This window comes from Diabrotica virgifera, chromosome 8 (genome assembly GCF_917563875.1).
Source record: "Diabrotica virgifera virgifera chromosome 8, PGI_DIABVI_V3a".
NCBI classification, from domain to species: domain Eukaryota; kingdom Metazoa; phylum Arthropoda; class Insecta; order Coleoptera; family Chrysomelidae; genus Diabrotica; species Diabrotica virgifera.
Window position 1 is genome coordinate 77,014,028 of NC_065450.1, and position 18,929 is coordinate 77,032,956.

The 18,929-nt window shown below is 30.6% G+C and overlaps 1 protein-coding gene across 1 annotated transcript in view; it reads left to right on the plus strand.

The window, feature by feature from the left end:
* LOC114332181 (monocarboxylate transporter 12-like) overlaps window positions 1–18,929 on the plus strand; it is a 59,413-nt gene that overhangs the window by 15,874 nt on the left and 24,610 nt on the right. Inside the window, exon 3 of the mRNA XM_050657545.1 lies at window positions 13,217–13,613. Within this exon, the coding sequence (XP_050513502.1) occupies window positions 13,217–13,613 (397 nt within the window). The remainder of the gene's footprint in view (window positions 1–13,216; window positions 13,614–18,929) is intronic.

The window sequence follows — 18,929 nt, forward strand, 5'->3', positions numbered from 1 at the left end:
GGTACTTTTTGCAGTATTTTTTATACTTCACTTGGTCTATTTGACACACTGTCTGAGAAATCTTGTAGTCCGCACCCGCACAAACAAATGGAGTATAGCTCAGCGGTAGAGCGTTTGACTGGAGATCAAGAGGTCGCCGGTTCGAGTCCGGGTGTTTTCTAATTTTTTTTTTAATTTTCGGTATTGTTTTAATAAAAATTTTTGGAAAGTAGTAAGTAAAAATTAGTTTAATCTTTAAATAAAATATAAATAAACATTTCGAAAGTATATTTATTTCGTTGAAATCATATAATAGAAGTATAACTTCTTACGTGCGTACACAGTACACACACATTCTTTTTTTGTAAAAGGCAGATATCGTGAACAGGTGTTTATTAAATCTTGCCCAAGTATACTTTCGCTCTCAGAGGGTGAAGATCAGGGGCATGTGAAATAACAAAAAAACGTCATTGAAGAGATAGAAAAAAGGTGGAAAACTTCGATAAGAGCTCGAAGCTGATACCTATATAAAAAAAAGAATGTGTGTGTACTTTGTACGCACGTAAGAAGTTATACTTCTATTATATGACTTCAACGAAATAAATATACTTTCAACAGTTTATTTTTATTTTATTTAAATATTAAACTAATTTTAATGCTTACCACTTTCCAAAAATAAAAAAAAAACGAATAGGAATGGTCCGGATTTGAACTCAAGGCCTCTCGATCTGTAGCCGAATGCTCTACCAATAACGCCACGACCTCTTTGTTTATACAGGGTGATTGATTAGTAGGCTATAATATTTTATTAAAAGTAGCTTCTAATTTTTTCAAACATATTTTTTGCAAAATGTATTACTGATAAATTATGTTTCGTTCTTTATTTGTTACATTGTTACATTTACATACAAAAGTAGTGTTTAATTGTCTTCACAAAATATTGTATTTTGTGTTTGTGTGTTTTTTTATAAAATTTATTACTAATTTTCTTTGTTTATTTGTTGTATTTACATAAAAATATAGTTTTTAATTGTTTCAAAAATGTTGCATGTAGTGGTTGTGTTTTGGTTTGTAAAATGTATTACTAATAAATTATTTTTATTTCTTTATTTGATACAGTGTTACATTGATTACCGGATTGATAATCGGTAATCTTCAATTGTCAATTCCGTCATGGCTTACTTAAAATTTAGATAAATTTAAACACCTAAAATAATTTGCTCTGAAAAATGAAAATATCTCGAAAACTAATAAATTTGGGCATAGGGAATGTTATATAAAAATTAAAGTACGTTAATGTACGTTAATTTTTGTATCAATAATGATATAAAATACAGGGTGTTCCATTTAACATTACTGAGAAAATAATGTACTTGCGTTTTGACTCACCCTGTATTTGATATAAAGAAAATTAGCAATATCAATAATTCTTAAAAATTTTGACAATTAATAAAAAAATATGGCATTAATAAACCATTGCTGTTGTGCTTATTTTTATTTATACAGGGAGTTGAACTTGTTACGATTTTCATACAAAATTGGTTATAACATTGTAAATACCCTGTATAACATTACAAACCTTTATATTTTTGTGATGGAGAAGTTAACAGGATTTCGAATATAAAATAAAATATAGGGTGTTCCATTTAAAAAACATAAGTTAGGTCTGCCACTGTGTTATCGAACACCCTGTAACATTCTAACTAATTTTGTAATGTGAAGCTCAAAGGTGGCTAAAAATTTTGTTATTACCTTTTATTGCTATCGATTACTATAACGGAGCTATTGAGCTTTACCCTACTAATCAATCATCCTGTATAGTTTCTCAGACATAATGACAATTCACGGTAACAAACAGACGAAGTGAAGTATAATATATACAGGGTGTTTCATTGGGAAAGTAACATACGTTAACTGTAGAAAGAGGACACTTAGGCGAACTCAAAAATACCATACTTAATGGATCTTACTCCATTAATAACAAAGATACTGGGTGTTTTATCTATTTTGCCATTTTCTTTATTGGTTCATAACTTTTTAACCACACTGTATATTTATTTTATATTTGGCACGCAAATATCAATTAAGGTGTACAATAAATTAATTTATTTACAATTGTAAAAATCCAGATCCGGATTAAAAAATATTGGAAAAATGTTCCGACCCCAAAACAACACCCTGTACATTAAATTTTTTTAAAACGGATTTTTCAGTTGAAAAGAGGATGATAAACTAAATTCAGTGGTATAATTTGAATTTTCGGCAAAATGATTTTTCTGGTGAAATTTTAAATTTGAATTCGGAAATTAAGTGAATTGCGAGAGCTCTAAGTAGAAAAAAATTGAAATACAGCTTACAACTTGTCAACCTCACTGTATATTGATTTTTATATTTAACACGAGAATATTCTTTTAGGTGTCTAATCATTTAATTTATTTACAATTATAAAAAATCCAGGTCCGGTTTAAAAAATATTGTGTAAATATTCCGACCCAAAAAACACCTTGTATATTAATTTTCTTTAAATTGGATTTCGCATTTGAAAACAGGATGAAAAATAAAATTAGTGGTATACTTTGAATTTTCGACAAAATGATTTTTCTGGTAAAATTTTGAATTTGAATTCTGAAATTATGTCAATTGCGAGAGCTCTTGTAGAAAAAATTAAAATGCGACTTAATTTTAATTAATACCATTATTTAATTTAATTGGTAAAATGTTAATATTTTAGTGTTTTTTTATTATGTGTGAAAAATAGTTTTTGGCGAATATTCATCTTTAAATAATAAATAAATAATAAAGGGTCAATAAAGAATACATCACTTTAATTAACAAAATAGCTAAAAATTATAACAAAACAGCGAAAATTTGCAGCATAATCACTATTCAAAACTAAAGTACTTATTCAAAATTACCACCATCAAAAATTATTTTTTTTATACGTAGGTACGGTAAATTTTTGTAGTTAGGTACCTAGCGACATGTGTACTGTGTACTGTGCGTGTTGAGTAAGTGTCTTGTTACATTGCAAAGTCGACGTCATTGTCTTTGCAAAGAGACACTAATTGTATCCGAACGTCTGCGGTCCCTCCGGTGAGTACCGATCCCACAAGGACAGAAACTATTTTCATTTATTAATTTATAATAAACGAAAAATTTCTGACCCTGGTGAGATTCGAACTCACGACCATTCGGACCTTTCGATCCAAAGGTAGGCGCTCTTACCACTGAGCCACAGAGGGGGTCATAAAAAATTAATGTTATGTGTGCAAATGTTAATATTTTACCAATTTAGATTAAATAATGGTATTAATTAAAATTAAGTCATATTTTAATTTATTTTACTTTGAGCTTCGCAATTCACATAATTTCAGAATACAAATTCAAATTTTTACCAGAAAAATCATTTTGCCGAAAATTCAAAGTATACCACTAATTTTGTTTTTCATCCTCTTTTCAAATGCAAAATCCATTTTAAAAAATATAATATACAAGGTGTTTTTTGGGTTGGAACATTTATACAATATTTTTTAATCCGGACCTGGATTTTTTATAATTGAAAATAAATTAATTGACTGGACACCTAAAAGAATATTCGCGTGTTAAATATAAGATCAATATACAGTGTGGTTGACAAGTTGTAAGCTGTATTTCAATTTTTTTCTACTTAGAGCTCTCGCAATTCACTTAATTTCAGAATTCAAATTCCAAATTTCAATAGAAAAATCATTTTGCCGAAAATTCAAAGTATACCACTGAATTTAGTTTTTTATCCTCTTTTCAACTGTAAAATCCATTTAAAAAAAAATTAATGTAGTGTGTTGTTTTGGGGTCGGAACATTTTTCCAATATTTTTTAAGCCGGACCTGGATTTTTACAATTGTAAATAAATTAATTTATTGTACGCCTTAAATGATATTTGCGTGCCAAATATAAAATAAATATACAGTGTGGTCAAAAAGTTATGAACCAATTAAGAAAATGGCAAAATAGATAAAACACCCAGTATCTTTGTTATTAATGGAGTAAGACCCATTAAGTATGGTGTTTTTGAGACCGCCTAAGTATCCTCTTTCTACAGTTAACGTATGTTACTTTACCAATGAAACACCCTGTATATAAAAAAATGTGTTTAATACTTATCTTACTCCCGGGAAAGACATATCCAAATACACAAAAATTATAATAAATATATTTACTAAAAACACTAATATATTCTTTTCACACCTTTTTTGCACTGATATATACATAACTTGAAAGATTTGACAACTAACGTCATATTGTTTGTGTACGCATGCGCCCAGAATAATAAAAATTCACTCCCAATCGCGGCTAAGAAGTATAAGTTCAATAAAAAATGTAATAGCGTTCTAGACTCACTTCGTCAGCAATTTATTTATATTATACAACTTTGTTACAATTTTTTTTTTTATTATTAAACACACGCTGTGTTTAGACTACTGAAATCTGGTCATCAGTTGACCAATTATCAGTTCTTCTTTAACTTATATTACTAAATGATACATAATCTAAGATCTTAACCCTATGGTGTCCTCTTATTTTTTTTTAACAAGTATGAAATTTTAAAACTAAAACTAACACACAATACAACACTTGTTACAATTAATAAATAAATAATCATTTCATTGTAAAACGAAACAATAGCCGTCTTATATTTTAGTTTGTTCAGAGAGCATCAAAAGCACAATAACCGGTTTCAAACCTTATGGTAGGTGAGCCCAAGCGGGGATTTTTGCAGTTACTCGAGCGCGTTAGATTATCATATGGGGAGAAATGGGCGAGTTAAAAAGTTTCACAAAAAAGCGAATAATTCGCAAAATGAATGTTAGATCGAAAAACTAAAAAATACGTGTTCAATATTTTTAAAAAATCTATCGAATGATACCAAACATAACTCCCCACGGAGAGGGGTGGGGGTAAATTTAAAATTTTAAAACAAATCCCGCGATATTTCGCAAAATAAACATTAGATCGAAAATCTGCAAAATACACTTGATCAATATTTTTGAAAAATATATCTAATGGTACCAAAAACGACCCCCCACGGAGGTGGGGTGGGGGGTTACTTTAAAATCTTAAATAGGAGCCCCAAATTTTTATTAAAGATTTGGATTCTTTACCTAAAAAATAAGCAACTTTTATTCGAAACATTTTTTCAAATTATGGATAGATGGCGCTATAATCGGAAAAAACGATTGTTGGAAATGGAAACTTACAATTAAAAATGGAAAGTTTCCCACTAAAATGGAAAACTTTACTTAACTTTTTTTGGTTTTAGGACCTACTCTTCACAACCCAATAGGTCCTCAAAGCGCTCGAGTGACTGCACATTTAGCATACTTCGCTCCCCTACTATTGTTAGGTAATCATCAGAGAATGCATATCTGATTATTTCTGAACACACTAAATCCCGAATTTTAGGAGGAATGATGGAAATTATGGGAGATAGTATTATTGCTCCTTTTTTTCATCTAGGGAAATCTAAACGCAATAAAATATTTTGAATTACCGTGGAATCCAATTATTCCTGCATCTCGACATTTTCAAATCAACTTAAACGAAATTTGGCTTCAATAAGACGCCTGATTGGGCTGATGATGCACAAATCGTCATAAACTATTTAGATTTAATTTTTCCTGAACGTGTAATTAGTTAGGTGTTACGTCACCAGAGGACACTCCTCTGGATTTTTCCTGCATTTTTATTTCTTTTTTTTTTTTTGGTATAAATTAACTTAATAAGCCAAGAAAAGCTAAGCGTGTTTGATTTCAATCATATCTATAAATGTAATTACATATTCTCAGTATTATTTTTAAATCAATTATTTATTATAGATACTTGAAGATAACGAAAAATAGAAACGTTTTTTAATTTAACTGTTTCAACTCCCGCCAAATGATGCATTATGCAATCGTATACGATACTTATGGTTATCCCTTTGTATCTATCTTGAACTCAAGATTAAGCGTTATTATTAGAAAGAAACACGTTGTTTATATATCACGTGTATCTTAATAAAACACGAAAGTTCTTAAGGTTATCATGAAAATGAAAGTCAATTTGAATTAATTTTTTTGATTTTAAAATCTCATCAACTCATTGAACCGATTTATTGATGAATTCATGGATATTTGATAAAAACCCATTAGACCAGGGCGCATCTGTAAAAATATTAGTACATTTGGACGTTGAGAGGTGACTCAAATTTTTTTACAAAAATTACTTGAAAATAACTCAAATAATAATATTTGAGTTATCCTCCCTCTCAAAAAGGTCCACCACATTGTTTAAATAATCAAAATGTCAAAAAATGAAGGAAAAATTAGATATTTTTCTTCGTTTTTAATTATAACTTTAAAAGTATTCATTTTCGAGAAAAGTTGTACTAACGTAAAAGTTGCATAATTAAATTTACTATAATATAAAATTGGTTAAAAATTTTTAAAAAATAGTCACCATGTTGCAAAATAGCAATAATTGCGAAAAAAAAACATACAAAAACAAGTATTCGCATTTTACGTTTTTCAACCATTTATGCTACACTTAGGATCTTTATATTTCACCCAGAAAAACTTTATGATACAGTAAAACAAAGCTGTAAATTTCATTAAGATCGGCCTAATAGATTTTGCAAAATAAATTTTGCAATCAAGCTTTCGCAAAAAAAATTCATTTTTTCAAAATGTTACAGGACTAAAAATAAAGCAGATAGCCAATTTATTTTTTATTTGCTTATAGAAGTGTACTGTACCTTTCATTTTTAATTTGTAAAATTAAAATCGATTAACTACCACGGCGTCAGGAACTTTTTAAATAAACAATAATTATTGGTGCTACGCGCAGGACAGCGGATAGTTTGCTCTGATTGGGCATTCCAATGACCTTTGATAATGATTGATACATTTTAATTTTTATTACATTTTGATATAAATAAATAAATTTGTTTATTGCAAAATAAAAACACATACTCTATCCTTTAAAATAACACTTTTTTTTAGCAAAAACTTTCTTTGTTCATATATTTTAACTTAGAGAATAAAAGTTTATTATTTTTAAACATATGCAATTGCTTAAACAATATTTCACAAACAACAATAAAATTAGTTTGATTTTTGTGGAATTAAAATATTAAAATACAACAAAATATAAAGTAAGAAAATAATATATTAGATAAAGATTGGAAGAAATTTTGGTGGAAATCAACTTGTGTGAATCGAACACCGCTGTCCTGCGCGTAGCACCAAAAATTAATGTTTATTTAAAAAATTTCCTGACGCCGCGGCGCGCCGTGGTAATTAATGGATTTTAATTTTGCAAATTGCAAATAAAAGGTACAGTACACTTCTATAAGCAAAAAAAATATTCAACTTGCTATCTGCTTTATTTTCAATCCTGCAACATTAAAAAAAAAAATGAATTTTTTTTGCGAAAGCTAGATTGCAGAATTTATTTTGCAAAATCTATTAAACCGATCTTAATGAAATTTACAGTGTTGTTTTACTATATCATAAAGCTTTTCTTGGTAGAATATGAAGGTCCTAAGTATAGCATAAATGGTTGAAAAACGTAAAATGCGAATATCTGTGTTTGTATGGTTTTTTTCGCAATTATTGCTATTTTGCAACAAGTGTGACTATTTTTTAAATTTTGAACTAATTCTATATTATGCAACTTTTATGTCAGTACAAATTTTCTCAGAAATGAATAGTTTTAAAGTTATAATCAAAAAACCAATAAAAACATCGAATTTTTCCTTCATATGTTGATATTTTGATTATTTAAACAATGTTCCGGACCATTTTGAGTGGGAGGATAACTCAAATATTGTTATTTGAGTTATTTTCAAGCAATTTCTGCAAAAAAAATTGAGTCACCTCTCAACGTCCATCTCAAAACAGATGCGCCCTGGACTACATTAGATCGGGTACCTACTACGTTTTCCCAAATTAAAACAAAATTATTAACCATTGATTTAGAGATTTATACAGAGTGTTTTAAGAATATACGTAAATATTTCAGCCGCACAATTTTGGCAACCATCAAAGCTATAGTAGTAAGTTCTGCCGAAACAGCATTACTGTGCTTAAGGTTCCCTTCGTGTAGTACTCTGTTTGGAGCTGTCGAGTCTCCAATCAAAGGCTCTCGAAGCCTCCTTTTACCCTCCGATTTTACCATCAGTTCCGTCACTCTGATTTTGTGTAAGTTTTCTGCAGTCCACATCCTAGCTGCTATATTTGCCCCGTCCCTGATATTCTGATGAGCTCCATATAGGCACGTAGCCTGCTTCTGCTTAACAATGAGATGCTTAAAAATTGAGAAGAAAAATCCATTGTAACAGTATAACAACCAACACATAGTGGGCCAAAAGGTGGAGTGTAAGGCCAAAAACTAAAACGAGACACCTTGTGTTAGCCTAGCGACACCATAAATTTTAAAAGAACCTAGCAGATTATTAAAGGCAAGGATTATTAAATAATTATAATTATTATTAAAATAAATTAATTAAAATAATTGAAATAAAATATTTCGGGACCAAAACATCACTTCAAATAGATGAAAGACATGCATAAAAAGGTTCTCTGTAATATTGGTATAGCTAGTGGTTGAACCTTATTCTCCATATATCATTGTCCAGAAATGGGTCCCAGTATCCTCCTTAATAGTCCAGAGAAATAAGATTTTTCTCGTGATACATCCCCCCAGGCCGAAACCAAATTTTTTGAGTAGTATGGACATCTATATTAATAACCCATATGTTGCCTGCAACCGGTTTTGATGATATACATAGTTATAAACAAATGAAGATCAAAAAACGGTAAATTTTCCCTTTTTTCGTCTATTACTAAAAATTGAAGCATTCTAAACAAATTTGAGAATAAGAAACCCATAAATCATATAAAAACTTCAATATGAAAAAAAACGTTCAAGAAAAAACCCTCTGGATTCTGCAAGGATACTAATCGAAAGAAATTTCGAAATAACCGACCGTTGGCAAGAAGATTGGGAGAAGAATGCTCCACCTGACATTCGAAATATGCCATGTATTACAAGCAAGCCAGAGGGCTTCATCAATCAACCAAGACGGATCTGGGCTACACTAAATAGAATTAGAACCAACTGTGGTAGGTGCTCTGACTCACTTTTTAGATGGGGAAAAATACCTTCTCCAAATTGCGATTGCGGTGCTGAAAGACAAACGGTTAAGCATTTGGTGGAGGAATGCCCCATCAGATCGTACAGTGGCAATTGGTCCGATTTTTTAATGGCGACCAATGAATCGATTCAATATATTTATCAACTAAATTTTCGTGTATAAAAATTAATTATTATTATTTTTTAATGTATTGTGATCTTTATTTTTATACAAAAACTGTGATAGAGCCATACGCTAAATAAATGAAATAATGGCGTTCGCTGAATATGTCTATCCTTATTGGTTGCTTAGAAAATTGCAAAGTAAATCATAAATTTTAAGTTTTCATAAATGTTCATAACTTATCTAAAAATTAAGTTAGAACCTTCTTATTACACGGAATGCTGAGACTTCTTGTGCTTAAATTATATTTTAAAAAGGTATTTAAAAGTTATTTAATTTATTTATCCCAAATTCATTTTTTTTGCAACACTATAAGTCAGAAAATTATGAGGTTACAGTAATACTTCGGACAGTTTATGAAAGAAGAACATTTATACGGTTAACTTAATTAAAAAAAAAAAATGACAAAAAGTAATTTTAAACAGTGTAAAATTATTTTACAAAAACATGTCGATTTTTTTATTACTTATAAACAATTAGAATAACTTTTTAACCGTCACCCGTAGAAAAATTATTTTTTCATATTTAGAAAGACCGAATTTTTATACACATTTAGAAAGAAAAACAATTGTCCTAGGACAATTAGGGACGAAGTTAGCCCCCCTTTTTAATTCACATGTTCTTGCAAAATAATTTTGTAATGTTTAGAATTTTTTTGTCATTTTTTTTAATTAAATTGATAGTGTAAATCTTCTTCTTTCATAAACTAGTATTTCTATAACCTCATCATTTTCTGACTTATAGTGTTGCAAAAAAAATTAATTTGGGATAAACAAATTAAATCACTTTTAAACTATTGACCGATTGCTTTGAAATTTAGGGTATGATTTAAGCACCAGAAGTCTCAGCATTTCGTGTAATAAGAAGGTTCTAAGTTAATTTTTACATAAGTTATGAATATTTATAAAAACTCAAAATTTATGAATTATTTTGCAATTTTCTAAGTAACCAATAAAGATAGACATATTCAGCGAACGCCATATTGAAGTTTTTTATACGATTTATGAGTTTCTTATTCTCAAATTTGTTTAAAATGTTTAACTTTTTGGTAATAGACGAAAAAAGCGAAAATTTACCGTTTTTTGATCTTCATTTGTTTATAACTATGTATATCATCAAAATCGGCTGCAGGAAACATATAGGTTATTATTATAGATGTCCATACTACTCAAAAATTTTCATTTCGGCCTGGAGGGGGTTGTGGATATTTTTTCCTTATTTCTCTGAACTATAATATCTTTCTTTCAAAAGTATAGAAATATAGAAATATTTAATGTAAATTCACATAAGTAGTGATCTGATCACGAATAAACATGAAAAGCCCTATAGACCATAGAACGACACCCTATCATGGGGCTTGGAGGGGTTGGTAGCAGTTTGTCAAAGAGTTAATTATTGGCATCTGTTATATTATCCACATTAACCGCAATCTATAATTGCATGACCCATATAATTATACCATTCCTCGGTACATAAAATTTCAATATTAATTCCATTCCGCCATAAATTAACGTGAATCAAATCCTGCTTTTACTTTCCCCATAAAATTGTATTTTGATCGCGTTTCTTTTATCTCATTTATAGCAATAAAAATACTCAAAAAGACTTAACTACACGCAATAGTCTGAACACGCGTTAGGAAGCCAACAAACATGACTGAATGAAACGAAAGTATTAACAATATAGGGGTTGTTTCGTGAAATATGAGCGATGTAAATATAAAGATTTGTACTACTGGGAATAATGAATAATGGACTGGATGAACTTTCAACATAATTCATTTTATGGCTTCTTACGTTAGGTAATGTCCCTAATTTTTGAATAGGATAATCTTCTTATACTTAACTAGATTATGAAATTGTGTAAAAACGATTATATTATAATCTGTTCATGATTATACAGTATGTCCCTGTAAGTTGTATCCATATGGAAAACTTTTTTATTATTCATTTAACGAAAAAAAGTTATTCTTTATAAAAAGCTCTGCATGGTCCAAAACCTAAGATTTAACCATCAAATATCAAATTTTTTGAATATTATACGAGGTATGTCAAAAAGTTTGAATTTCACTCAAGAGTAAAGTAGCTTTATTTTTCGTAATATTGGAAATTACTATTATAAAAAGTTGTTTGGAATTAAAAACTATATTCTAATATGCAATTACATCCTTCTAATTGAAAATTTTTTTTGAAAAATTATGGATAACTATCATTATTTTTTATAAAAGATAACTCTTTTATTATTAATTTTACGAAAAAAAGTGATTCTTAATAAAAAGTTCTGGATGGTCTAAAACTTAAAATACAACCATCTTATATCAAATTTTATCAGTTTTATACGAGGTATGTCAAAAAACATACATTTAGATCAAAAGTAAAGTACCTTTATAGTTTAGAATATTTCAATTAGAAGGATGTAATTACATACTGAAACATAGTTTTTAATTCTAAATAACTTTTCATAATAACAATTTTCGATATTGTGAAAAATAAACGTATTTTACTGTTGAGCGAAATTCATATTTGTTGACATACCTCGTATAAAATTAATAAAATTTGACAAAAGATGGTTAGATTTTAGACCATGCAGAACTTTTTATTAAGAATCACTTTTTTTCGTAAAATTAATAATAAAAGAGTTATCTGAATAAAAATAACTAAAAATAATGTTAAGTTACCCATAATTTTGCAAAAAAAAATGTTTAAATTAGAAGCATGTAATTGCATACTAGAATACAGTTTTTAATTCCGAACAACTTTTCATAATAGCAACTTTCAATATTGTGAAAAATAAAGCTACCTTACTCTTGAGTGAAATTCAAAATTTTTGACATACCTCGTATACTATTTAAAAAATTTGATATTTGATGGTTAAATCTTAGATTTTGGACCATGCAGAGCTTTTTATAAAGAATAACTTTTTTTCGTAAAATTAATAATAAAAAAGTTTTCCATATGGATACAACTTACAGGGACATACTGTATATAATACTGCGCGTCATAGAAAACGGGCACCCCAAAAAATGGGTCATTTTTGATGTCTCATATCTCCTAAACCTGCCATCCGATTTAAGTGATTTTTTAATATGTTATAGCCTTATTCTCTAGCAATATCGCTGTAATAATATTGTTGCTAAACAGGTAAATTGTCATTGTATACCGGGTGTACGAATTAAACTGTGTTTTTTTCTCAAAGTTCCCAACACCCTGTGGAATATTCTAGCATTTATAAAATACTGAAATTAAAATCCAACTATAGCCTCAGGTTTTCTTAATATTCTGTTTTTTATTCATTCGCTTATGTTCTACAATACAAAAGTTAGGTACTTTAACAACTAGCCATGTTCTTCATCAGTACAGGGTGTTTCTAAATAAGTGAGATAAAATTTAGGGGACATTTCTGCATTAAGAAATAATGACAGTTTGCTTTATAATCGTATGTTCGCAAATGCTTCGTTTCCGAGATACGGGATGTCGAATTTTTTCTTACAAACTGACGATTTATTTATTGGTTTAAAACCGGTTGAGATATGCAAATGAAATTTGGTAGGTTTTAAGAAACAGTTATTAAGCATTTTTTGACATACAAATAAGAATTTTATATTCACCATTGGCGTGCATACGGGTACTATGAAAGGTCATATTACCCGTATGCGCGCCAATGGCCCAATAACGGCCCAGCCGTTATTTGTCGAAGATTCTGCCCATCTCTAGTTATTGTCCCGATATTCATAGAATTGCTCGTCTTCCGGTCCGCTACATCACGTCTTATCCAGAAAGATCGACGTGGAAAGCGTGTGTGGAGATGGGACCTGTTATACGAGGGTCGGTCAAAAGTAATCTTTTGTTGCAATAAGTTTTATGACACAAAGAATAATTTTTTTGTTTTGTGTTTGATTAGGTCCAATTGGCAGCGCTCTCGTCGACAAATACGGATGCATGTCAATGACAATCATCGGAGGGATCATTTGCACTATTGGTCTTGCTCTCAGCTCGTATGCCCGCACCATAGGGGTAATGTATTTAACCTTTGGAGTCATCGGCGGCCTAGGACTTACTTTATGTTTTGTAACAGCGGTAGTCTCGATAGCCTTTTGGTTCGAGAAGAAGAGAACTATAGCTCTGGGACTGGCTGCCAGCGGAACTGGATTCGGTACGGCAGTTTATTCCCCTCTGGCTACCTGGCTTCTCTTTGAGTACGGCTGGAGAGGAACGCTGTTGATTACTGCTGGATTTTTTGCCAATATGTGTGTTTGCGGTGCGTTAATGAGAGATCCAGACTGGATAATTGAAGAAGAGTAAGTATATCCTGTATAAAGAGTGAGTATGCTGTTTATTTTTTTATATCACCATTTTCGTTTATTCCTAGATGTCTCCCTTTGAACTATCCTTCCAGAACATGTATTAAACATCATCTGGGATATACTGAATCCTTGTTTGAGCCCTTTATTCTTCTTCACGTACCACATCAGAATTATCGGACGTTGGCAATTATCGTTACGAAGGCTTCTCGATCTTCTGCAACATAGAAGAATTGCCCTGTACTGGATGTCTGAGTCCATTCACGAATGCTTTTTAATCAAGAAACTTGCTTTCTTCATAACTTAAGGATCAGTTTTAGTATTCTGTATCGATTTCCTCTCACTATGTGTCCCAAAAGAGACATTTTCCAATGTTTAACAGTCCTTAGCAGTTCTCTATCTTCCACATTAGTTCTTCTTGCTGTCCAAGGTATCTTTAGAATCTCTGTATGAATCCCCATTTTCAATGCTTCAATTCTGTTCATGCTTAATACTTTTAGTGTTCACACTTCGGCACCATACAAAAGTACAGGCCAAACATAGCACTTAACCTATTTGTCTTAGTTCTAAATGGAGATGATTATTACAAAGAAATGTTTTCATCTTCACAAAAGTAGTTTTATATGTACATTTCCATTCCGCGTTTTATTTCTATGTCTGGATCTATTTGGTCTATTGTGACAGTTCCCAGATATTTAATTTTGTGAACTTTCAACTTGGACTCTATATAATACGACTAAAAACTAAAAATTTGGTTTTTTTTGAGTTTATTTTAATGCCCATTTCCTCTCATACTTCGTGAATACGATCATGCAAAAATTAAAGATCTTCAAAATTACTGTATCGTCCTCGTATCTGATTACATTAAGTACAGTTGAGTCCGCGAGTCTTTACCCGTGCGTCATCATTTAAAGCATACGAAATAAGTCGATGATAAGTCGGAAATTGAAATTTACTAAACGCAACAGCAAGTCACTTACTGTCACTTGCTGTTGCATTTAGTAAATTTCAATTTCCGATTTATTATCGACTTATTTCGTATTCTTTAAATGATGACGCACGGGTAAAGACTCGCGGACTCAACTGTAGTTCCCGCTGATTTTTATTTAGTCGAGGAAATGAAGCATTTTGGCTCGCAATTTTTTCGTCCAGCATGGATTTTCTTGAAATTTTCACAGAAGGTAGGAAATAGTCTAAGGATCATTTTCTATATCATGCTGATGTACGCTAAAACCTTGGGGGTGGTTGCCACCCCATCTCGGGGGTGGAAATTTTTTATTACATTTTAACCATGTAAATCGATGTAAAAGGTAATTCTAAGAAAAAAATGTTTTTTACATTTTCTTCGTAAAACTAATATTTTTCGAGTTATTCGCGCTTGAAAGTAACAGTTTTTCGTCGAAAAAATCGACTTTTTTAGAGGGTTTTTTGAGAATACCTCGAAAAATATGCATTTAATCAAAAAAACTGTAGATAGCAAAATTGTGTCTTTTAGTAACACAAACTAAATTCTTTTTCTATAATATCTCTAAGACTAACACAACCCGAGATACGGCATGTTAAAAGTTAGCTTTTCTCGTCAAATACATAATTTGAAATATTCAAAGCCAAATAACGGGAAAACTTTGCATTTTTAGAGGAAAACTTAAATGATCATTTTTTAAGTATGTAATTAAAACTTTCAAAAAATAAAAATAAAAAAATTTCTAGAATGAAAATAGAGCGACTTATGATCAAAAAAAGGTCGGTACCTACTTTTCTCTACGAAAAAATCAGTGAAAATAACCCCCTAACTACTCTTCTAATTAAAAATTGGTCTTCACCTTTCTTTAATTCCTTGTATATTAGTATTGTCAATACACCCAAGAAGTTTGATCTATTTAAAAGGCGTAATTTTAGAAAAATTTGAGTTTAAAGAAAAACTGATTTTTTGCAATTTCGTATTTTTTACCTTTTACTTCAAAATATCTCCGAAAATACTGGATATACGAAAAAAATGATTAATTACTAAATTGTACCTTTTTTAACAACTACAATTATATTGTCCATAGATTTTCATTAGAGTGAACATTTAGCGAGATATAGCTGTTTATAACCTCTATTTACGAGCAAACACCCCAATATTCGAGTCCTTTAAACCCACCCCAATTAAAAACTAAGGGATCTAGCCGAATTTGATTTATAAAAAACTTTTTATCGCCAAAAATAAAGGAGCTATGTTTATAAAACACATTTTTTTTCGAAATATTCGAATAGTACGCTCATGGAACATTTTCAATGCATGTATAATACCACAGAACTGGTTCATATACTGGAAGATGACTTAAAAACCATTTGTATTTGTACTTCTACGTATTTGTAAATTTGTATTTTTGTGTAAATAAATGTTTTTGTAATTCTTTAATTCTACTTTATTTTCTGTATAGATCTATTAAATTATCTACTTATAAAAATTGGCATGTTCTTAAGGGTGATTTTTAAAGTTTGAAATATTATATTATATCCTAAAGCATAAAACAATCATTATTTTTAGCCAATCAAAACCAAATGTTACCCATATTAAAGTTTACAATGTTTTTACATAATTTTTGACCATCAGGGGTAGTTTACACCCCTAAAAATAATCGACGCCCTTAAGCATGTTACAGAATATGAAGTACAGGGTGAGATGATCCTTATCCCAAATTTTTATGTAAATCGATGCAAGCTGAAATTATTCTTTTAGGATAAGTAATTTTTTATATATAGCTCCAACAAGGGTGGTTTTAAGGGTTGAAATATTATGATAGTAAATCTTAAGGCGTAAAAGATTCTATATGTAACTAATAACAACCAAATGTTGACAATATTTAAGTTTAAAATGTTATTTTATAATTTTTTACAAGTACTTTTTAAGGGGTAGTTTTCACCCTTAAAAAACCAAAAGCGTACAACGGCTCAATATAGAAAATGGACTAGAGGGTGAAATGAGCCCAATACCAAATTTTTGTACAAATCGATGCCGGACGAAAAAATTGCGAGGTTTTGCTATTATTTCAGTTTCATTGCCTCGACTAATTACATATATATCTGTCTCTCAAATGTCTTTTTAATAACTGGTCCGAGTAAACATTGAACAATGTTGAAGACAAGATCCAACCTTATCTGACTTCTCGTTGTATAGAAATTTCGTCGGTATAATTATGGATGCAGTTTGATTCCAGTACAAATTTTTAATGACCCGAATATTTTCGTCATCTATTCTTATCTTTTTTAGCATCCGCTTTAATTTTACATGCTGTACTTTATCAAATGTCTTTTCGAAGTACACGAAGCATATTTCTTTGATCACGGCATTGTTGTAATATATAGGATATTTAGAGCAAAAAGTGCCTCCCTAGTTCCCATAGCATTTCTAAAACCAAATCGGGTATCATCGAGATCTTCTTCGCATTTGCGTTTAATTCTGTTATGAAGTATTCTTAAGAAGATCTTAAATAGTGTGGCTCATTAGTCTAATAATTAATGGATATTCTGAGTTAATCTTTTAAGTATTTTGACAAAGATGGATTTGAGCCAATCTGTGGGAATCATAGTTTAATATTTGCTACAAATGGTTGGTGATCAGGTTGGTCCTTTATTCAGTGATATTTTTTATGCCATCTATTTTTCAATATTCATTTTTTTTTTTCGTTAATGTAGAACTATATCTGTTTCTCTCACATCTTTTTTCTAGTATTTATATCACACCAGACATAAGCAACCCACTTTAAATTTTTTTAAAGATTCAATATTCTTTTTGATCTCTTTTCTAAACACACCTGCAGCAGATGTAAACGCTCTTGTTATTGTAGCTCTGTTATTGTTAGATGCCTGCTTGTTTTTCTTTTTATAAATGAATTATATCTAAAGGTACCTGTATCATCACGATTTTAAATATTATTTAATTGAAATAGGTCAACATCGTAATTTAAGGAAGAATCAAAGAAACTATTTTGGGAAAGGCCTTGTGGGAAATATAAATAGAACATAATGATTATAAATAGAATTAGAGTTAAAATTACTATTTTGCAGCGCATCTCAAGAGTAGGGTCGGAATAAAAGACGGAATCTACACTAGACGTAATATACAGGGTGTCCAGAAACTAACCCCTAAGAGGTAGACTAACCGCTTATGCTGAAAATGTCCTATAGAGCAGCGGTTCTCAAACTGTGGTACACGTACCACTAATGGTACATATCATTATTGTGTTATACACAAAACGCAAAAACAGCCAAAATTAGTACCACTATTATAGTTAATTAGATTACCTAACTAGATTAGTATTTCAGTTAGGTGGTACCAAAAATATTAAAAAGTATTTTGTGGTACATGACTAAAAAAGATTGAGAACCACCGCTATAGAGAGTTTCACGTTAAGAATAGAACATTGCGGAGATAGCCCCATGTATTTCTTACGGACGAAGGAAGCGTGACGATGCCACGCCGTACTGATTAGAATGAATCGTATATCGGCAGTCGAGTAGCCACCCGTGCCCGAGAGGTTTGACAACACTGATCTCCATAAGCGTAACGCTCTATTCTTAACGTGAAACAAAGTATAGGAGAATATCAAATCGGTTTTAAGGTAAACAGATCAACAATAGATCAACTATTTACGCTGAAGCAGCTTCTAGAAAAGGGATGGGAGTAAAACAGACCCATACGCAATCTCTTCATAGACTTTCAACAGGCATATGATAACGTAGAAAGAAGCCAAGTATGGAATACCATGTGCGGAGTTCTCAATGCATACCAAAGAAACTCATTCGGATAACCAAAGTGGTGGGTGGAATATCTAAAATACGTGTAAATAATAAACTGTCTGGCAGCTTTGAAATCAACAGTGGACTCAAACAGGGTGATGCGTTATCTCCACTACTTTTAATCTTGTATTAGAGAAAGCCATGAGGTCGGCCGAAATAAAAACAGAACTGCTATCGGTTCAAGGTCCCAAGCTATTACTAACATACGCAGATGACATTGATCTCGTTGGAGACTCCATCCTAACCATAAAAGACATTTTCAACAAGGTGGAAAGAGCAACAAGTGAAGTAGGGCTGAAGATTAATAAAGAGAAGACGAAATATATGTGTATAAATAGAACGATACGAAGAGATCGGATAGGACACAATGTGACGGTCAACACCTTCAATTTCGAAAGAGTACAACCTTATAAATATCTGGGGCCGTAATCACAGCTGGCAACGATGTTACTGAAGAAATAAAAGATAGAATCCAATCGGATAATTGCTATCTATTCGCACTGGATAAGCTTAATAATATCAAAAAAT